Source organism: Balaenoptera physalus, assembly GCF_965194825.1.
Source record: "Balaenoptera physalus genome assembly, chromosome: 7".
Classification (NCBI taxonomy): Eukaryota; Metazoa; Chordata; class Mammalia; order Artiodactyla; family Balaenopteridae; genus Balaenoptera; species Balaenoptera physalus.
The window spans coordinates 66244091-66262035 of NC_138886.1; the positions used below are offsets into that span (position 1 = coordinate 66244091).

The 17945-nt window shown below is 41.5% G+C and overlaps 1 protein-coding gene across 5 annotated transcripts in view; it reads right to left on the reverse strand.

Moving 5' to 3' along the window:
- BNC2 (basonuclin zinc finger protein 2) overlaps nucleotides 1-13250 on the reverse strand; it is a 430833-nt gene extending 417583 nt beyond the window's left edge. For 2 of the 5 annotated variants that reach the window (XM_082468017.1, XM_082468006.1), the window contains exon 1: nucleotides 2578-13250. In XM_082468017.1, coding sequence (XP_082324143.1) covers nucleotides 2578-2580 — 3 coding nt within the window. In that variant the 5' untranslated portion in view covers nucleotides 2581-13250. The remainder of the gene's footprint in view (nucleotides 1-2577) is intronic. The other 3 variants (XM_082467999.1, XM_082468019.1, XM_082468018.1) reach the window with 2 other exon arrangements.
- Between the last annotated feature and the right edge of the window lie 4695 nt (nucleotides 13251-17945).

Sequence of the window (17945 nt, forward strand, 5' to 3'; positions counted from 1 at the left end):
CACAGCATTGACTCGTGACATGGCAAGATGAAACGAGAGGTCTGGGCCGGTCTTGGAGCTGTGCAGATAAAAGTAATCAAATGACACTCCTGGAATGCAAATTGGCATTCTTGACTGCAGCAATTGCACAACCATGAAACATCCCTGACAGCAAGCAAGATTAGGACAAAATGTTATGTAAAGCACTGAACTCAAAAACTCTCACTTGAAAATTCAAACTGTAACACTTACATTTTAATATAGCAATAGTCAGCTCCGCTTTTGTCTGCTGCTTTTTGTAATCACATATCCCTGCCTGACAGATATCTTACATTTCAGGGGGAAGAAAAACGTCAGGTATTGGGAAGGTACGACTGCTATTAATATTTTCTTCCTATTTATTTTTTAAAATGACGCGAGGTTGGTTCTTTTTCAAAGCCTTACATGCAAACAACAGCGAACTTAATATTCTCAAGGACAGTTTGAGACTTTTCTCACAAGATACTCAAACCGAGTTCACGTTCAGCCTCAGTATTACTTCCCTCAGGTGAAGACACTCCTGTACGTTGGTAAAGTGATTAGCAATCTGGATTTTACTACTCTCCAGGAACAGAAAGAGCAGCTCCAACTAAGAACTTCTTTAAGGTTGAAGAGTTTAAATAAAGCAGCTATAAATATAACACAGAACACAGATACCCTATGAAAGTTCACAAGGGATTTTTTGGGTGACTCCAAAGGGTCAATCAAGCAAGTTCTATTAACTTGCACAGGGTCTCACTACTCTTGAGTACGTCCTCAAATCAGACACACTACACAGGAATAAATTCCACCACTTAAATAATGTATGTGTGTGCACAGTAACATCTGAAACTGCAGAATACAAAGCAGTGGGTGACAAATGTGCTTAACCACTGTTCAAAGTGATTAGTATTTGGGAATAGATGTGTAGACAAATAGTATATAGGCGAGGGGGGAAGGGAAGGAAAATAATACCTACAACCGGCTTTTACAGTGTTCTTGTGTAAAATGCGGCTATAAGAAAAACCCTCAAGTGCTAAACAGATATATTTAATATTTTGTTTTGACGCCTCCACTTAAATACAGATTCCAACCATTGCAACTGCCCACGAAGTACATAAGAAATAATAAAACAGGCCACTTTCTGCCACTTTAATCCTGGGTACACAGGATTATTTCATGATGTCTTTTGTACATCAGTTTTACAACAGCTTGACTCTAGGGTAAATGCGAACCACCGTAAATCGCACACTGCTTTCAAAACCACTTTAATTTCTGTCAGCTTTACTGTAACCTCAGTCCTGGGCTCACGTTTTTGTTTTTTTTTTTTTTTTTTTTTGGTGCCTGCATTTGACAGTCGCATCCCCTACACTCCAGTCGTGACTTTGATCACTGAAACGAGATGTCACATTAGGAGGAAGGGAAGAGAGAAAAAAAAATGCCAACCCACTATCTCCCTTTTTCTTACATAGTCCATCTACATGCGGAACGCAGTATATCAGAACCCCAAGAGGGGGTAACAATAGCAGCAAAGGGTGGGAGCAAACTAAAAGGAAGGGAGTGGTCCAGCCCCATTTCTAACAAATCACTTCCCCGAAAGCGGACAGAGCGCTCAGCAGCCGGCGAGCTAATTGCCAGCTGCCTCGCTGCAGAGAAGCTGCTTCGGGTAGAGGGGCTGTGCTGGAATCTCGCTTCGCAACGCCTTCCCATCTCCTCCACCACTTGCACTTGGAACTTTTTTTTTTTTTTTTTTTTTTAATCTCAGCCTCACTTTACAGAGAATTTCACCCCGGTTTAGGTGGGGTATTTTTTCTTTTTTTTTTTTTTTTATCCTGCCCTCTCCCCGGGCCCCAAATGCCACCCTCCAGTCAATGTGTAAGTAACACAAATCGGCTCCTGTCGAACTCCACCTCAAAATCTCTCTCTCTTTAGGGTTGATTTTCCTGCCCTGCGTTTTGCACATTCTTCAGAAAACCTCCAGGAGCACTTCCTACATCTTCTTCATTTACAAAGGGAGGGTTCCCCAACGGGAGGGCGAGGAGGGGAAAATCAGAGGTGCCGGGGACCGGGCGGCGGTGTCCTCCCCGCGCGGCACACCAGCGCGCCCAGGCGCCCACACCCAGCCGCCGGCCCCGCACTCGCGGGCAAGTTTTAAAAGTTACCGTGGGTCCAAACGGCGTTCCTCTCCGCCCCGAGCTCCTTCCAGCGCTCCATCAGCCCCCGCCTGCCTCCCGGCCCGTCCCAACTCCCTGGAGCCGCCCGCCCGCTTACCGCTCACCTTGCCCCGCCGGCCGCGAGAGGGGCAACCTTCCCGAGCCCCCCTCACCCGTGCGTACACCCGCCCTCCCACCTGGAGCTCTCCTCCGCCACTCGGGCCAAGTTGAGGGGCGAATTCGGGAGCGGGACCGGGGTGGACTGGGGCTCTCCTTTCCTGCCCGCCCTCCCCAGCGCCCCCCTCCACCTCCCGCCGCTGGACTGGAGGAAAACACGGCCCCCGGGCGGCCCCCGAGGCGCGCCGGCGCGGGACTCCTTTCTTCCGAAGTCGAGAATAAAAAGGAAAGGAGGGTGGAAACTTCTTACCATCTCGGCATGCTGGTTGTCAAGTGCAGCCCCCGCCTCTTGGTCTCCTCTTAGCGGCCGCGCCTGGACCAGCCCCTCCGCCGCCTCACGCTCCTTCAGTCTCGGCCTTTCTTTCCCTCCCCCTTCTGATTTCCTCCGGGCAGCCGCTCTCGCCGCCTCCGCCTTTCCCCGCCCGCCCGCGAGTGCCCTCGCCGCGGCCCCTCTGCGCTCAGGTGACTGATTTACACCCGCGTGCAGGGTCGCCTTCGCTCCCCAAGTCGGAGCCTGCTGAGTTCCCCCGGTTCCTCGGCACAAAAAAAAAAAGGAACGGACTGTCCCGGGAGGGGGCTGCTGGGGGGCGGGGTAGGGGGGGGAACCGGCGGGCGAGGTGACCTCGGGCGGATTTGCAAGCCGCACAAGTTTCTCCTCTCTCTCTCTCTCCAAAACTGTCGCGACTACAATGTTGTTTCCCTTTTGCAAAATAAAAGTAGGTTGGTTTGGTTGGTTGTCCTCAGATTCTAGGGGGCTAGTGATGGAGGATATGTTTCTCCCGCGCCCTGTTACTTTTTTTCTCTCCCCCTGCTCTCTCTGGGAATGGAAAAACAACTTTGGCGACCCCCCGGGGGGTGCGGGCTTGGAGGTGGAGGTGGCCGGTAGCGCCCAGCTGTCAAAAACGAGTGGGGGAGACCGGAGGGGAGGCTGCGAAGCGCCGAGGAAAGGGCGCGAACTTTATTCCGACTGCAGCAAACCGCGGCGTCGCTTTCCTTTTCGGGCACTCGCCCGTGTGGGTCCCCTATGACCAGTTCCTCCTCCCGATCTGCCGCCACCCCCTCCTCCTCTCCCCTTCCGTGCCCCCCGCGCTGCCCCGCGCGCCGCTGGGGAAGGCGAGGGAAGCGGAGGAAACCCCAGGGGCCAGAAACTCGAGACGAGAACGTGGTGGGCGAAAAGGCCAAAAGTTGCGCGCGGCTGGGGGGAAAAAAGTTTTTTGGTGGCGGCGTGCTTTTGTGCCGGGCCAGACGCCGGCTTGCGGCGAGGGCTTCCTTCCCCTTCCCCTGGTCTGGGCCGAGGGCTGGAGACGCCGGGGGGAGAGGAACGGCGCTGCCGCCTCCGCGGGTGCCCGCGGGGGAAGACCGGTCACATCTGTGGGTGACACTCAGCCGGCCCGAGTCGCCCTGCCCCGGAGATGCAAAAACGCTGGCCGCAGGCTCAGCGCGCACACGCCTGCCGCTGAAGGACATTTCTTAAATGCAGGCAAAACACACTCCCGGCCGCAAGAATGAGGAGGAGGGGGGTGAATTTAATCACCGTCATCTTCCTAACGTACACTTTGTGCCAAAAAACATCTCCGCGTTGTGCCGATTTATCATAGCCTGAGCAAACTTTCTGCTTATCTGACAGGGGAGGGAGTCACAGGTTTCGAGCATCCACCCTCTGAGCACTTGGCAATCAGGTTCGAAGAAGGCGAACGCTTGCTTGGCAGAACAACAGGTCTGGTTACCGGTTACTACTAAAAAGAGAAAATCATCTCTCCTTCCTTTCTCTTTTCCCCGAAGTAGAGGAAGAGACTGCCCAATTGCATTCAGAGGTCAGAATCAAATTCCTTTGAAAATACGCAGCCTTGGAATTATGTAGTTTTATTTTCTTTGATTGCACAGTCTGCTCTTAAGTTTAATATAAATTTTCGCAATAATTAAAAATTTTCCGGAGCCGTGACTGACGAGAGACTAGGCAGCCCAAGTAGCCACAGCTGTTTTGAAAATGTGATTAAGCTTATTATTCACGTGGATCCAACTTTTTAACAGCGGGGTCACCGCACCTGCAGTTCTGTGTACTGATTGGGTCCAAATTCCTGACGGTTTTTAGGCCCTTTCAGAGCAGATTTCAAGTCACTTCTGCTTTTGTGAATTCTCTACACCATCTTGTTGTGGAAAGGTTTGTCTGGTGAACACTTCGACAATATTATACAGTAAATACCTTAGAGTTTTAGGCACATGGTCTAGCTGGAGGTTTCTAGTGGGAGTCAGAAGATTACTTCTCTCACTGTAGTAAAACTCAAAGTATAGAGTAGATATCTAATGACTAGCCATATATATAAATGCATGTTATCTAAGAAGGCTCCTCTTTAAATGGTTTGATTAAGGTGTGGAGCATGTTCTCTTATTCTGTAAACATAACTGTAACATTATCCTATAGTTTGTAGAAACTGATTACACAAGGGATAATGATGACCAAATGTACATTCTGAGCCACTGAGGATCATCACAAGAATTCTCCAGAAATGAGCCAAGTTGCAATGCGTTTTCCTGTATCACAGAGAGATGAAAAAAAACTAGTTGCTAATTTCAGAGTCATTACCCATACAAATCCATTCACACACTTACCACTTGGACAAGTGACAGACCGGCAATTGCCAAACAATTGTATTCACAGAGTACATTTTTGGCTGCACACCTACACTGGCCAACAGGCAGAAGTTATGCCACATCAAGCAACCTGTAATTTACATTCCCCTGATTGGTTCCAGATCTGTTTTTGATGTTAGCATACACACAGTTTATGTGAGGCAAGATGTGTCTATTTGGGGTCCGGCGCCTTTCTGGAGAGAGTCATTATATAGATGGGGAATGTGTTGGGCTGAAGAGCAGCCCCTGGAGAAGGTGGAAGAATTTACGGAAGCAAATCGTATAAGAGAGTTCCATAGTCTCTTATTTCCTCCAGTGAGTTTGTAGGGTAATTCAAACAAAACCTTAAGTCCTTTCTGTGTCCTATAAAACCTTACTGATCTACACCTGCCTGACCCTTTCAACTTTTTTTTCCCCCATTTTTCATTCCCCTCATGGACTACACTAAAGTCACACTGGTTTTCTTTCTGTTCCTTTACCTTGCCAAGCTCCTTGCTCTTTGCCGCTGCTGTTCTCCCTACCTGGAATATTCTCCCTCATTTTTTAGTGGTTCCTTGTTAGTTACCTGTCAGCTGTAACTTGTCCTCTTCAGACTAATTAAAGTAGCTCTTTGCCTACCACCCAAAATACCCCTCACTCTTTCTCCCCTTACTCGTTTTCTTTATATCCTTTAGCCATATCTGAAGTTACCTTGTTTATGTGCTTAGTATTTTTTTTTCAACTAAAACGCAAGCTCCATTGGAGCAAGGGTCCACCTTGTTCACTTTATAGCCTCTGCGCATAAAGCAGTGCCAGGCACAAAATAAACTTAGAAATATTATTTGAATTAAGGAAGAAATGTTAAAATCATTACACTATGTTGATGATGACGTACCTTAGAGCCAGACAAGTTCACTTAAGGCATATGGGAAAAGTGTTCCCTATCTGTTCTTTTGGAGGATGGTGCAAAATTCTTGACTTCCTGCCCCAGGGATCCTCAAAGTGTGTGCCAGGCACCCCTGTGGGTCTACAAGACCCTTTTACGGGGGTCATTTTTATTATAATATTGAGAAATTATTTGCCTTTCTTGCTCACATTCTTTCATGAGTGTAGAGTTTTCCAGAGACAATGTGACTTAATCACAGCAGACTGAATGTAGAAGCAGATACAAAAATCCACGTATCTTTTGTTATATCAGGCATTAAAGAGATAACCCAAAATGTAAATGCCATTTTTCTCACTCATTTTTATTGTCGTTTTGGAAAACATTTCTTTTTTATTTCAAAATATGTGTATATATTCATTTCCTGCGGCTGCTGTAACAAATTACCATACATTTAGTGACTTAAAACAACACAGATTTATTATAATTCTGGAGGTCAGAAGTTCAAACTGGGTCTCACTACACTGAAAGCAAGGTACCTGCAGGCTTTCTGGAGACCCTAGGGGAGAATCCATTCCCATTTCCAGCTTCTAGAGACCACCCATATTCCTTGGCTCATGGTCCCTTCAATTTTTAAAGTCCATAATAGCCAGACGTGTTTTTCTCATGCTACATCACTCTGACACTGCCTCCTACTTTCACTTATAACTACCCTTGTGATTGCATGGGGCCCATCTAGATAATCCAGGATAATCTACCAATCTCAAAATCCTTAATTTAATCACATGAGATTTATTCACAGGTTGTAGGGATTAGGATGTGGGCTATTATTAGGAGCCATCATTCTGCCTACCACAGTATAGTAACAAATGATGGTTTTATTATTGTTATTTTAAACAAATTAGGAACTATTTAAAACTTTTCAGAATTTAAATTTCTGATACAGTAAATATCAATAAGCGATTGCCCACGTACACAAAAGTTCTTTGTAACCTTCAATAATTTTTAAGAGGTCACGAGACCAAACACTTCAAGAATCCCTGGCTAGCACAATAGCTATTTTCCCTTCTTCCGTGCCTCAGGTTTGACTACATTGTACTAAACCTTTGCTGTGATTGTGTTAAGGATGGGCATGTTTCCTATTTCTGGTCAATGAAGGATTAGGGGAAATCATGGGGGGGGGGGAGACATTAAAACAAACAAAAAAGACTGACAAGAAATACAGTGTCCCTTTCTGCTCTGGATGTTAGTATGTGAGAATGTGGTACCTGAAACAGCTGAATCCATCTTGTGACTGGGAGGTAGCCCATATACCTGGAATAACAAAGTAGGAAGATGGAAAGCACCTGAGCTCTAGATGTTATTGACTGACTGAATTAACTAACCCCAGATGGCTTGGGACTGCTTGTTAGGTGATATAATTAATCCCCTTGTCATTTAGGCCATTTTGAGCTCACCTTTCTATTACTTGCAGCTTAAAGCTTCCTAAATGTTACAGAGAAGTGGCATGTCTCTGTTGTGTTTCCATGTGGGAATTCCTATCATTTTCCCTCAAATTTGTATATTTTTTTCCAAATCTTGTGGAAAATTTGTCTAGAAATTGGTAAAAGTATTATAATTCTGTAAGAATTAAAAGTGACCGATCAATGTAGAGATTTACTAGTTCGAATGAATGCAAGAGATAACATATTTTGGAAACCAAATAAGTCCTTAAATTGACAATTTCAACCTGTGATTTTGTGCAGTGCTGTTAACCTTGCTAGGAGATCCTGAATAATACATTATTCAGATACTGCCCAATGTATTCACAATGGACTACAGTTTTTTGTAAAGGCGTTAACCCAAGAAATGCGAAGAGAAAGAATATGTTGTTATGAGAAAAAAATCTGAACTTTAAAAAGCAACTCAATTTCAATGTCAAAACCAAAATCAAGGCAGACAAAATATTTTCATCATTAAGAGAAAAATGAGTTTCTGTGGAAAAACATAAATACTAACACTCAACTTGAACATGCTTTCAGACTCACAATTAACATTTTGACCAACATCAACACAAAATGAAAGAAATTTTTCTACAAGTGTAAGCTTAATCATGAAACAAAGATCAAGACTATCAGATAAAGCAATTAATGTTCTCTAAGTTTTAAATTTTTGTTTTAACAATGGTAGATTTTAAATATTAAGTTTTGTAGATTGATCCTGAAGTTTTTAATGTATTTCTTTTAGCATTTATGTTAATGTTTCCCTTTTTTTTCTAATGCTTTCTATTATTAAATGTCCTTATCAGGTAGAATTAGTTTTTATATATTATTTAAATATATAATCTTCTCACAAATATATTGGTTCATAATACTAATAAACCATATATTGATTATTAAATTTTTTTACAGAAAACCTCTATCCCTATAGCAGAAAAATGATTCATTATTTATGATTATGGTCACTCATTATTATTTACTAATATATAAGTGAAGTGTTATGAAAAATATAGAATAACTTGTGACTTGGGGAATTCTCAAGAATCCCAATTTCTTATTCCTGACTCCAAAGATTAACATGTCAGAAATTTGAAAACACTAGATCTGTGTTTGTCATACCAAAGTATTTTTAAATTGTCCTACCTTAAAATAATTTTTTAAATTCTGTGTTATTTTACAGTTATCTGTTAATCATTTTGTGAATAAATGCAGCAACGTTTACCCCAATCCCTAATCTCTTTGACTCTCAGATGCATTTGATATTGTTGATCAACTTTCCCAAACTCTTGTAGTGGTTTCTTTCACACTCTCCTATCCTGGCTCCTTCCTTTCCTTCCTCACAGCCTCTCCCCACCCCTTCACACTTACTCCTCCCCACACACAATATGAAATTTGCCCAGAAGGTCAAACCTTTCAGTTTTTCTCCTCTCTCTTTATTATGTTCTTCTTCAGTGTCTGAACCATCCCAGCTGCAACCTGATCTCAACCTGATCTCTCTATTCTATTCCCCCCCAAATCTAGTCCCCTTGCTTATAATGCCTAAGTAGATCTTGCTAACTGAGCGTTCAACAAATAGCTTATCTTCAACTCAGACTTAACCTAACACAAACCATCAGCAACGCTTCCAAATTATTCTTCCCAACTTTACTTTTTCTGCCTTTACTGTTCTGTTCACTCAAGGGCAAACCGTATATTCATCTTTGAATAATTTTTTCTTTGCCTTCATTTCCCAAATCAAGTCATTTACTAAATCACATAGAAGTTCTTTCCATGTATTCCTCATGCCCAAACATTTTCACTTCATTCAGGTGACCACCATTCTTTCAGGTTAACTATTGTGACAATTTTTCAATTATACTCCTTATGTCCACATTCTACACCCATTCTAATCTATCTGCTGCCAGGTTTGGGCTTTTCCAATTCTGTTTTTATTATATGTCTTTCCCCTGCATAATAAGTGGCAAAATAAATAAATCTTCCATCTCACCCTATTTTCTACCATTCAAGCCAAACTGTAATGTTTGCCTTTCAAGGCTCACCTTTATTCAACTCTTACATTGTACCAGGTACAGTACCTGGTACCTAGTAGTTGCTCAATAAATCTATATTGAATGAATGAATGACTTACCATATCTATAAAATGAACCTACTGCTCTAGTCAGTTAGACTTCCCAGAAAACGTGCATGATCATTTCTATATTTTTCTTCTGATTTTCCAACTGGATGTATTCCTTGCTCTTTACCTCTTCATATCTGTGCCAATTTATTTCCCTCAACTTCCAAAGGTCATTTGAAGCCGCTCAGAAAATGGGACACAACTACATTAAGATCATTTAAGATTATAGTTAAAATTTACTGGTACCTACTATGTGTTAAGTTCTTTATTATTTTCTTTATAGATATGTTATGGAATCTTCTCAACAAACTGTAGAGTTAGGCATTATCATTGTATGGATGAGAATGAGGCTCTAAAACTTTAAGTACCTTGCCTAAGGACAAACAGCATGGAAGTGTTAAAGCAAAGATTGCATCTCAGGTATAGCCTCCAGTCCTCAAGTTCCACCCATCTTTCAAGCACCTGATCAGATGCTACATTCTGCATGGAACTTTTATTCCTGTGGCTCTCTTTCTCTCTCTCCCCTGAGCACTTGCAACCTTTATAGTCTGGATGATTAATTCATCACCTAATCACATGCTGTTATGTATTTATGGTTGTTTTACATGTATCTGTCTTACCTCCTTAATGAGAAGGTAAGCTCTTTGAGGGCAGAGACCCTACTGATCGCACATTTCTCAACTCCCCACCATCTGGTAGTGACAGGCTCATAAACAAAGAAAGATATTTAATGAAATAATTTATGAAAACAAAGTTGTAATTCTTAGACATGAAATAGTTTCAGATGAAAAACATTCTGTAGGAATTAAAGTCCTCTCATCACAGATTCAAATGTTACATGAGCTTAGGATAAGTTTTAACTCCAGCTGTATCTGGTCACCTGGATATTGGGACCAGGTCACTTTCTTTTGCTTTGTTTTAATTGCATGCTGTTTTGATGCTGCTTCACTCATATGATTGTGTCACCTGCTCAAGCAGTTGTTAAAGCCCCACCTCTTCTGAGTTATATGGACGATTGCGATATAATTGTGTCGAGCAGATCCCCACTTATGAATCTTTTCTCATCTCCTGTATTCTCTGTGATTATATTAGCCAAGTCACCTCTCTCCTACCAAGAAAATATGTATCTCATTTATGCACCCCATACTTCTTGCTTTTTTCATATATAAATGTTTAGCACCTGCCCTGAGAATACTTTAAAAATGTGCCTAGTTAGTTAAATTTTAAGACCCTCATCTTATCTTACACTTATGACTAAAATGTCCTAAGCCATTTATTTTCTAATTTGCCTTATGTAAGTGAAGCCATTTATTTATCATTTTGCTGGACTAATGCTATTCCTTTCTATAGAACTATGGCTCAATTTGTCTAGCCTAAAAAAAAATGCAAGGATCTAGTTCAAAGTACTGAATTTCTCCCCAAGTTACCAATCAAAGTTAAACACTTTCAAACAGTTTGGTTTTGTAGCCAAATAAAACACCGGAAGTAAACTATACATGAGTCCATCAGTCAACATGTATGAGACTGATGGCCATTTTGATAAAGTTGATGAGGTTAGAATGCTGTAGGGCTTTAGGCAAGGTGTAAAAAGACCAAAGGTTGAGTTTAAAACCCAGTTTACCTAGAAGTGGCCCTATTTACTTCCAATTGAGCCACTGGATCTTCTGGGAATCAGAAAAAAGGAGCTAACATTTATTGAATACCTACAGGACACTTTACCCAGATTGTCTCATTTCATTTTCTCAACAACCCCTTGAGGTAGTTATCATTTCCATTTGACAGACAAAGAAATTAGAGCTCAAGAGATTAAGTAACTTTACAAAGGCCACAAAGCACAACACTAAAAAAGGAAACATAGGATTATAGCACAAGCTACTAGCTCCTGTGTCAATGTTTGTCCACTAACCAGCATAGGTACTAATTGACCGTATGGTCTCCTGACTTCTGACTCTTATATCACCATGACTTTGGGGAGTCCCAGTCACTTAGTTACGTAGCCGTCATACACACCCCCAGCCAACAAACAGGACTGGGCGTTAGTTTGGCCCTCTATCTACTTCATACATATTAAGTACACTGTGTGCTTTTCCAAATGCAGCCTTATATTATGGTTTTTCATTCTCTTTTAATTTCCAGATTTATAATGGAGAAATAAAACTTGTGTTTCTTTCTAGCTTAGAAATAAATTTTCTATCCCAAAGATTTTAAGTACAATAAGCATTGACAGCGTTATTATTTAAGTTTTTTTTTTTTGAGACGTACCTTTTGGCATAGCAGGCAAAAGCAGTCTGGTGGCTTTGTGTGAGTGCTGTTCACACTTGGTAATGAATAAATTCTGTTGGCTCCTTTAGAGGAGTCAGGAGGGAGTCATTGGTTTAGTAGAGTTGTGGCCTAAAAACACCAAAGTCAGCTCATCAGTGCTGCTGATCTCGTGCCCTTCCTCTGGCAAACCATGTGTCGGATGTGGTAGGAAAAAAAAAAAAATCTCCCTTTCAGCAGCAGAATGTGTGCAAGCTACACCCTGAATTATCCCATGATGACCTTGCAAATGCAACACATGCCCTGTGACCACAAGTCCCGACAACTGTAATTTCCTCTGCTTTTCGTCAGAGCTCTTCTGCTGCCTGCATCAGGCACAGCGTGCTAGGGTCCAGCTGCTCCCCGAAGCCCAGGACACCTGCCCTCCATCCTTTACTGCCTACGCAGAAGAGATTCTCCAATAGAAAGCTGACCCCGCTGCTTATGCAAACTCCGAGTTCATCTTCCTGGGTGAACTGGGAAGCCTGACTAATGTTTACTATGCCGCCAGCCGGCATTTGGGGGATATTACCTAATGCACTTGCTGAAGTCATTCCAAAGATCATTATTAGGCAATTTCTTAGAGCAATCCATGGGTTGAAGTGGCATTTCTCCCAAGTGACATCATTGATGAGTATTTCATTTACCCAACACATATCTATTTAGCACTTACTAGATTGCCAGGCACTGCTCTAGGTGCTGAAGATAAAGCCGTGACTAGGGTAAAAAGTCATCTACTTTTCCGGAGTTTACTATCTCATGGGAGAGACACACGTTAACAAATTCAAGTTCAAACTGTGATAAATGCTTTAATGATAATAAAATAAGGTGCAGTTACCCAGAGTGGCTAGGTGTGGGGTGTTGGTAGTGGATACCTGTGGAGTAAAATGTTATATTGGATGATCAAGTCTTCTCTGAGGAGGTGATACTCTGCTGAGATTAGGATCTTAACAAACCTTGTAAAGATCAGTGGGAAGTTCCCCCAAGGCAGAGAAAACAATACCTACAAAGGCCCTGAGGTAAGGAAGGAAGTTAAAGATTAGTGTGGCTGGTTTGTCCTGAGGGAAGGAAAATAGTGGGAAGGGTTAAAGTTGGAGTGAGAAGCTTGGCAGAGACAACCTGTGTATTCAGTCAAAACCTTCTATGTAAATTAGGAAAGACCCAAAGATGTCTGTAATTTCAGATGAGGTAAGATTCATCAACCAGAGAATCCACTGTTGAACTGAGGGAACATAGGACCTTGGGTACATGGTGGGAATCCTCAGTGATTTTCCCTCTTCCAGGACTTATCTAGAGGCTGGAATTTACAGTCATTGTAAATGCCGATACCAAGTTCTAGAACTTGATCCCTACCACCACCTTTGCTTTGTCATTCGTGTCATTTTAGAGTTCTAGCATTTCCTAAAAATTCAAATGACAGCATCCCTTTAAAAACATTATAGTGGCTTATTTTGTTTGCATTACACTCAGTAGGAGATGGACATGCAGGACTAGATATTACCCATAAATGCAAAGTAGCTTGACACTCAAAATAAGTAACCCAGTACCCCATTATGTATTTGCTAACCACATATTTTCTAAACCATATTCAGAAATGCTCAAACTTCCAGGACACCATTGGCCCTTACTCTGACTCTCCAAATGGCTCTCTGGAAACCTCCCTGTGTGCGTTCGTCCTCCCCGAGCTAATGGTATCCCCTCCAAGGAACGCTGTGTGGCCTCATCAGCAAAAAGGCAGCATACCTGTGGTTTGGTGCAGGGTGAACTGGGCCAGGAATCTGGGGAACAAGTCTTTATTCCCATCATTGCCAGTCACTCTGGGATCTTGAGCTAATCAAATCCTCTCTGTTCTTTAATTTATACCCATGCAAAATGGAAAACATAATATTGTAATGGTGCTCTGAACATGTGCAGCCAAATCTGATGGGAACAAAACACTTAGGGTATTTCATTTGCTTCAAGCTCAGAGACGTGACCTGGAAACCTCCAGTCACAGAGAGTAGGAACACATAAGGGAACCTAACATCAAGTAAGATGGGGAGAATTTTAGTCTATTTTGGATATGGGCATTTAGACCTGGTCATTGTGTCTTCCTGTGGAGACTGTGATGAACAGAGTGATGGGAAAAGCTAACCAAAAGCCAGACTGCATGAATATCACATGCAGAAAGGCTTTACATTCACCTATTTATGCCCCTAATATCACATTAAAATATATCCAAGGCCCGTGTTGTTTAAAATCTCCGTTAACTAGCTTGGGCCCAGGATGAAAGGTTCCATTTCAACTCCAGTTCAAGTAAGTTTATCAAATCCTGATTTGGAGTAGCCATTGTACTCCTGCTCAGGGGTAATTATAATGCAGTTGCTTACAATGTAGTAGGAAGATACGCACAGTGAGGCGGGGCAAGAGAAGTGTCCTCAACAAGACCCAAATTAGACTTGTGGGAAGTCTAGGGAAATGAGACTGTTCTGGTTCGAGAAATAACTAGGAAGTGGTATTTGAGGTGGGCCTAGAAAGATATCAACAGGCAGAGGGATTTCCAGGTGGAGGAAAGTAAACGTGTGAAGAAAGAATGTGCAGGAAGCAAGAAGTATTTGTTTGGGATGGGGGAAAGGCAAGTAATAAATACATGGTGAGAGCAGTTGTTCTCAAACCTGGCCACACAACTAAATTAACTGGGGAGCTTTTAATAAAAACACAGATTTCTGGGCTCCTTCCCAGACCTTATGAATGAGAACTTTCAAGGGTGAAGATCTAGATTAGGTTGCTTTTTTTAAAAAATTATTTTAGTTTTCCAAGTGATTCTAATGTGCAACTAGGTTTGGGAATCACTGGAGTAGGTTTTACCAAACTCTGAAGAAACATGCCATGGTTGGCCATGCTGTAGGATCATCTTTTCTAAACTTTAGTTTTGAAAATCAATTTAGCAAGTCTCATTACATCGTTTAAAATTTTTTTCAAAATATCAGAATGCATTGTATGCTGTAAGGTTAGAAAGTTTTTGTGAAAGATTTGTTTTGTGTAAGTACGTATTTGCTTATGTATATGCTTGTGTTCTCGTTCTTTATAAAATATCAAATATATTTCTTACTGGTTTCTTCAGTCAAAGCAAAAAATGGAAAGATCTGAATTACAGGAGAAGATTGTATTTAATTTGGTTGGCAATGGGGAGCTAGAGAAGCTTCTGAACTGGAGAGTGACATGACCAGATTTACACTGGTGAAAATACTCAGGCAGCAATGTATAAGATGGATTGAAACGAGGAATAAAAGGAATAAGATGTTAATTGAATATATAACCATTTTTAATTTTAAGAATCAGACTGATTAAAACAGACATAAATACTAAAATTATTTATTTTTAATTAACATAACATTTTTTATTAGGCCAGAAGGCACATCGGGATTGATTAGGACTTCCAGTTATTATGAACAGCAATTATTACTGAGCCTCCATTAGCCCAAAGTCTGTGATTAAGTAATATACCTCTTTGTATGAATTCTAGAGGGAAAAAATGAGGAAGTACTTAAAGATGTGTTGCAGGCGATTCGAAAAGTGGGTTTTAGTCCAGAATAGTCATTAAATTATTGACAGTGAAAGGATTTGAATAGACATTTCTCCAAAGATAAATGTACAAATGACCAGTAAGCACATGGACATCATTAGTCATCAGGGAAATGTAAATAAAGACCACACTGAACACATGCTACAACGTGGATGAACCTTGAAGACATTAAGCTAAGTGAAATAAGACAGTCATAAAATGACAAGTACTATATGATTCAACTTACTTAAGGTACCTAAGCTGATCAAACTCACAGAGACAGAAAATAGAGTGGTGGTTGCCAGTGGCTGAGGGGAGACAGGAATGTGAAGTTATTGTTTAATAGGTACAGAGTTTTAGTTTTGCAGGATGCAGAGTGTTCTGTGGATAAATATTGGTGATGGTAGCACACTATAAAGGTACTTAATGCCACTGAACTGTACACTTAAAAATGATTAAGATGGTAAATTTTATATGATGTGTATTTACCACAATTAAAATTTAAAAAAATAAATAGCATTGAGATACCACTTCACACCCTCTAGAATGGTGATAATCAGAAAGACAGATAATAACAAGTGTTGACAAGGACATGGAGAACTTGGAACCCTCATACACTGTAGGTGAAAATGCAAAATGGTACAGTTATTTTGGAAAAAAAGTTAAACATAGAGTCCATTCCTAGGTATATTATACCCAAGAGAATTGAAAATATATGTCCACACAAAAACTTCTACAGGAGTGTTTATAGCAACACTATTCATAATAGCCAGAAAGTGGAAACAACCCAAATGTCCATCAACTGATGAACAGATAAATAAATATGGAATATCGCACAATGGAATAGTATTCAGTCATAAAAAGGAATGTAATACTAATACATGCTACAAAATGGACAAATCTTAAAAACATGCTAAGTGAAAGAAACCAGACACAAAAGACTACGTATTGTATGATTCCAGTCATATGATATATCCAGAATAGACAAATCCATAGAGACAGAACGTAGATTGGTGCTTGCAAGGAGCTGGGAGAAGAGGGTAATGGCAGGGGGTGTGTTGACGGGACAGGTTAGTTTCTAGCAAATTTTATAACTGCTTCATTTGGCTACTGAAAATTCTGATTTGGAACTAGAAGACTTGGGTTCCAGACCTGATTTTTTTAACATAAATTTATTTATTTTATATATTTTATTTTTGGCTGCGTTGGGTCTTTGTTGCTGCTCATGGGCTTTCTCTACTTGCAGTGAGCAGGGGCTACTCTTCGTTGAGGTGCACAGGCTTCTCATTGCAGTGGCTTCCCTTGTTGCGGAGCACGGGCTCTAGGCGCGCAGGCTTCAGTAGTTATGGCTCGCAGGCTCAGTAGTTGTGGCTCGTGGGCTCTAGATCGCAGGCTCAGTAGCTGTGGTGCCCGGGCATAGTTGTTCCACAGCATGTGGGATCTTCCCGGACCCGGGCTCGAATCTGTGTCCCCTGCATTGGCAGGCGGATTCCTAACCACTGCACCACCAGGGAAGCCCCTGTTTTTTTTTAAATTTTTATTGGAGTATAGTTGATTTACAACGTTCTGTTAGTTTCTGCTGTACAGCAAAGTGAATCAATTATACATATACATATATCCACTCTTTTTTTAGATTCAATTCCCATATAGGTCATTACAGAGCATTGAGTACAGTTCCCTGTGCTCTACAGTAGGTCCTTATTAGTTATCTATTTTATAAATAGTAGTGTGTATACATCAGTCCCAATCTCCCAGTTTCAGACCTGATTTTGACCCCTATTTGCTGCATGAATCTAGGCGAGTTATACAGGACATTTGGTCCTTCAGATCATCACCAGGGAGATTAGAATAGAAACCTAACCCACCGTTGTATGAACTCAGAGTGCGTAAAAGTATTTTGTTGACTTTAAGGCATAATAGAAAAACAAGTTGTAATAATAATTACTAAAGTCAGTAACAGCCATTTGATAACACCTGCCAAAGGTGTAGGGAACAGCCATGTATAGTCACTTCTGATAGAAGTGTAAATTGGTTCAGCTGCTACAGAAGGCACTTTGACATTTAACAAAGTTACAAATACGTATATCCTTTGAACTTCGAGGAAATTCTAGTTATACCTCTACTCAAAGAAAGTGACATGGTAATGTCACCTCGTAGCTTCGTTTGTTATGGCAAAAGATGGGAAACCACCGAAGTTGTTTCATTCAATAGGGTACTGATTAAATAAGTGTGGTACAGCTATACCATGGAGTATTATGTAGCTCTAAAAAAGAATGACCATCTTTTAAATACTGAAATGGAATAAGATATAATTAGGGGGCAAAGCAAGGCGAAGGAGATCTACAGTATGCTACCTTCTGTATAAAAAAGGAGAAAGGGAAATATCTCTATGTAGTTGCAGGTATATGAATAACACACCTCTAGAAGAACGCACAAGAAATTGGTGGCACTAATTGCCAGTGAGGTAGAAATGGATGCGAGAGAGGATTTCAGCTGCAGGGGCCCAGCCCTGAGCCAGCAGCAACTGCCATCATGTGGCAGCCAGCTGACTCCCAGGACGGCTGAGCCCAGGGAAAACCAGCCGATGAACAGCCCGGGCAGCCCACGGAACTGTGGGCAATCATGAATTGCTGCTTTATGCCATTAAGTTTCAGGGCTGTTTGTTACCAGAAAAGACTACGTCAGTAAG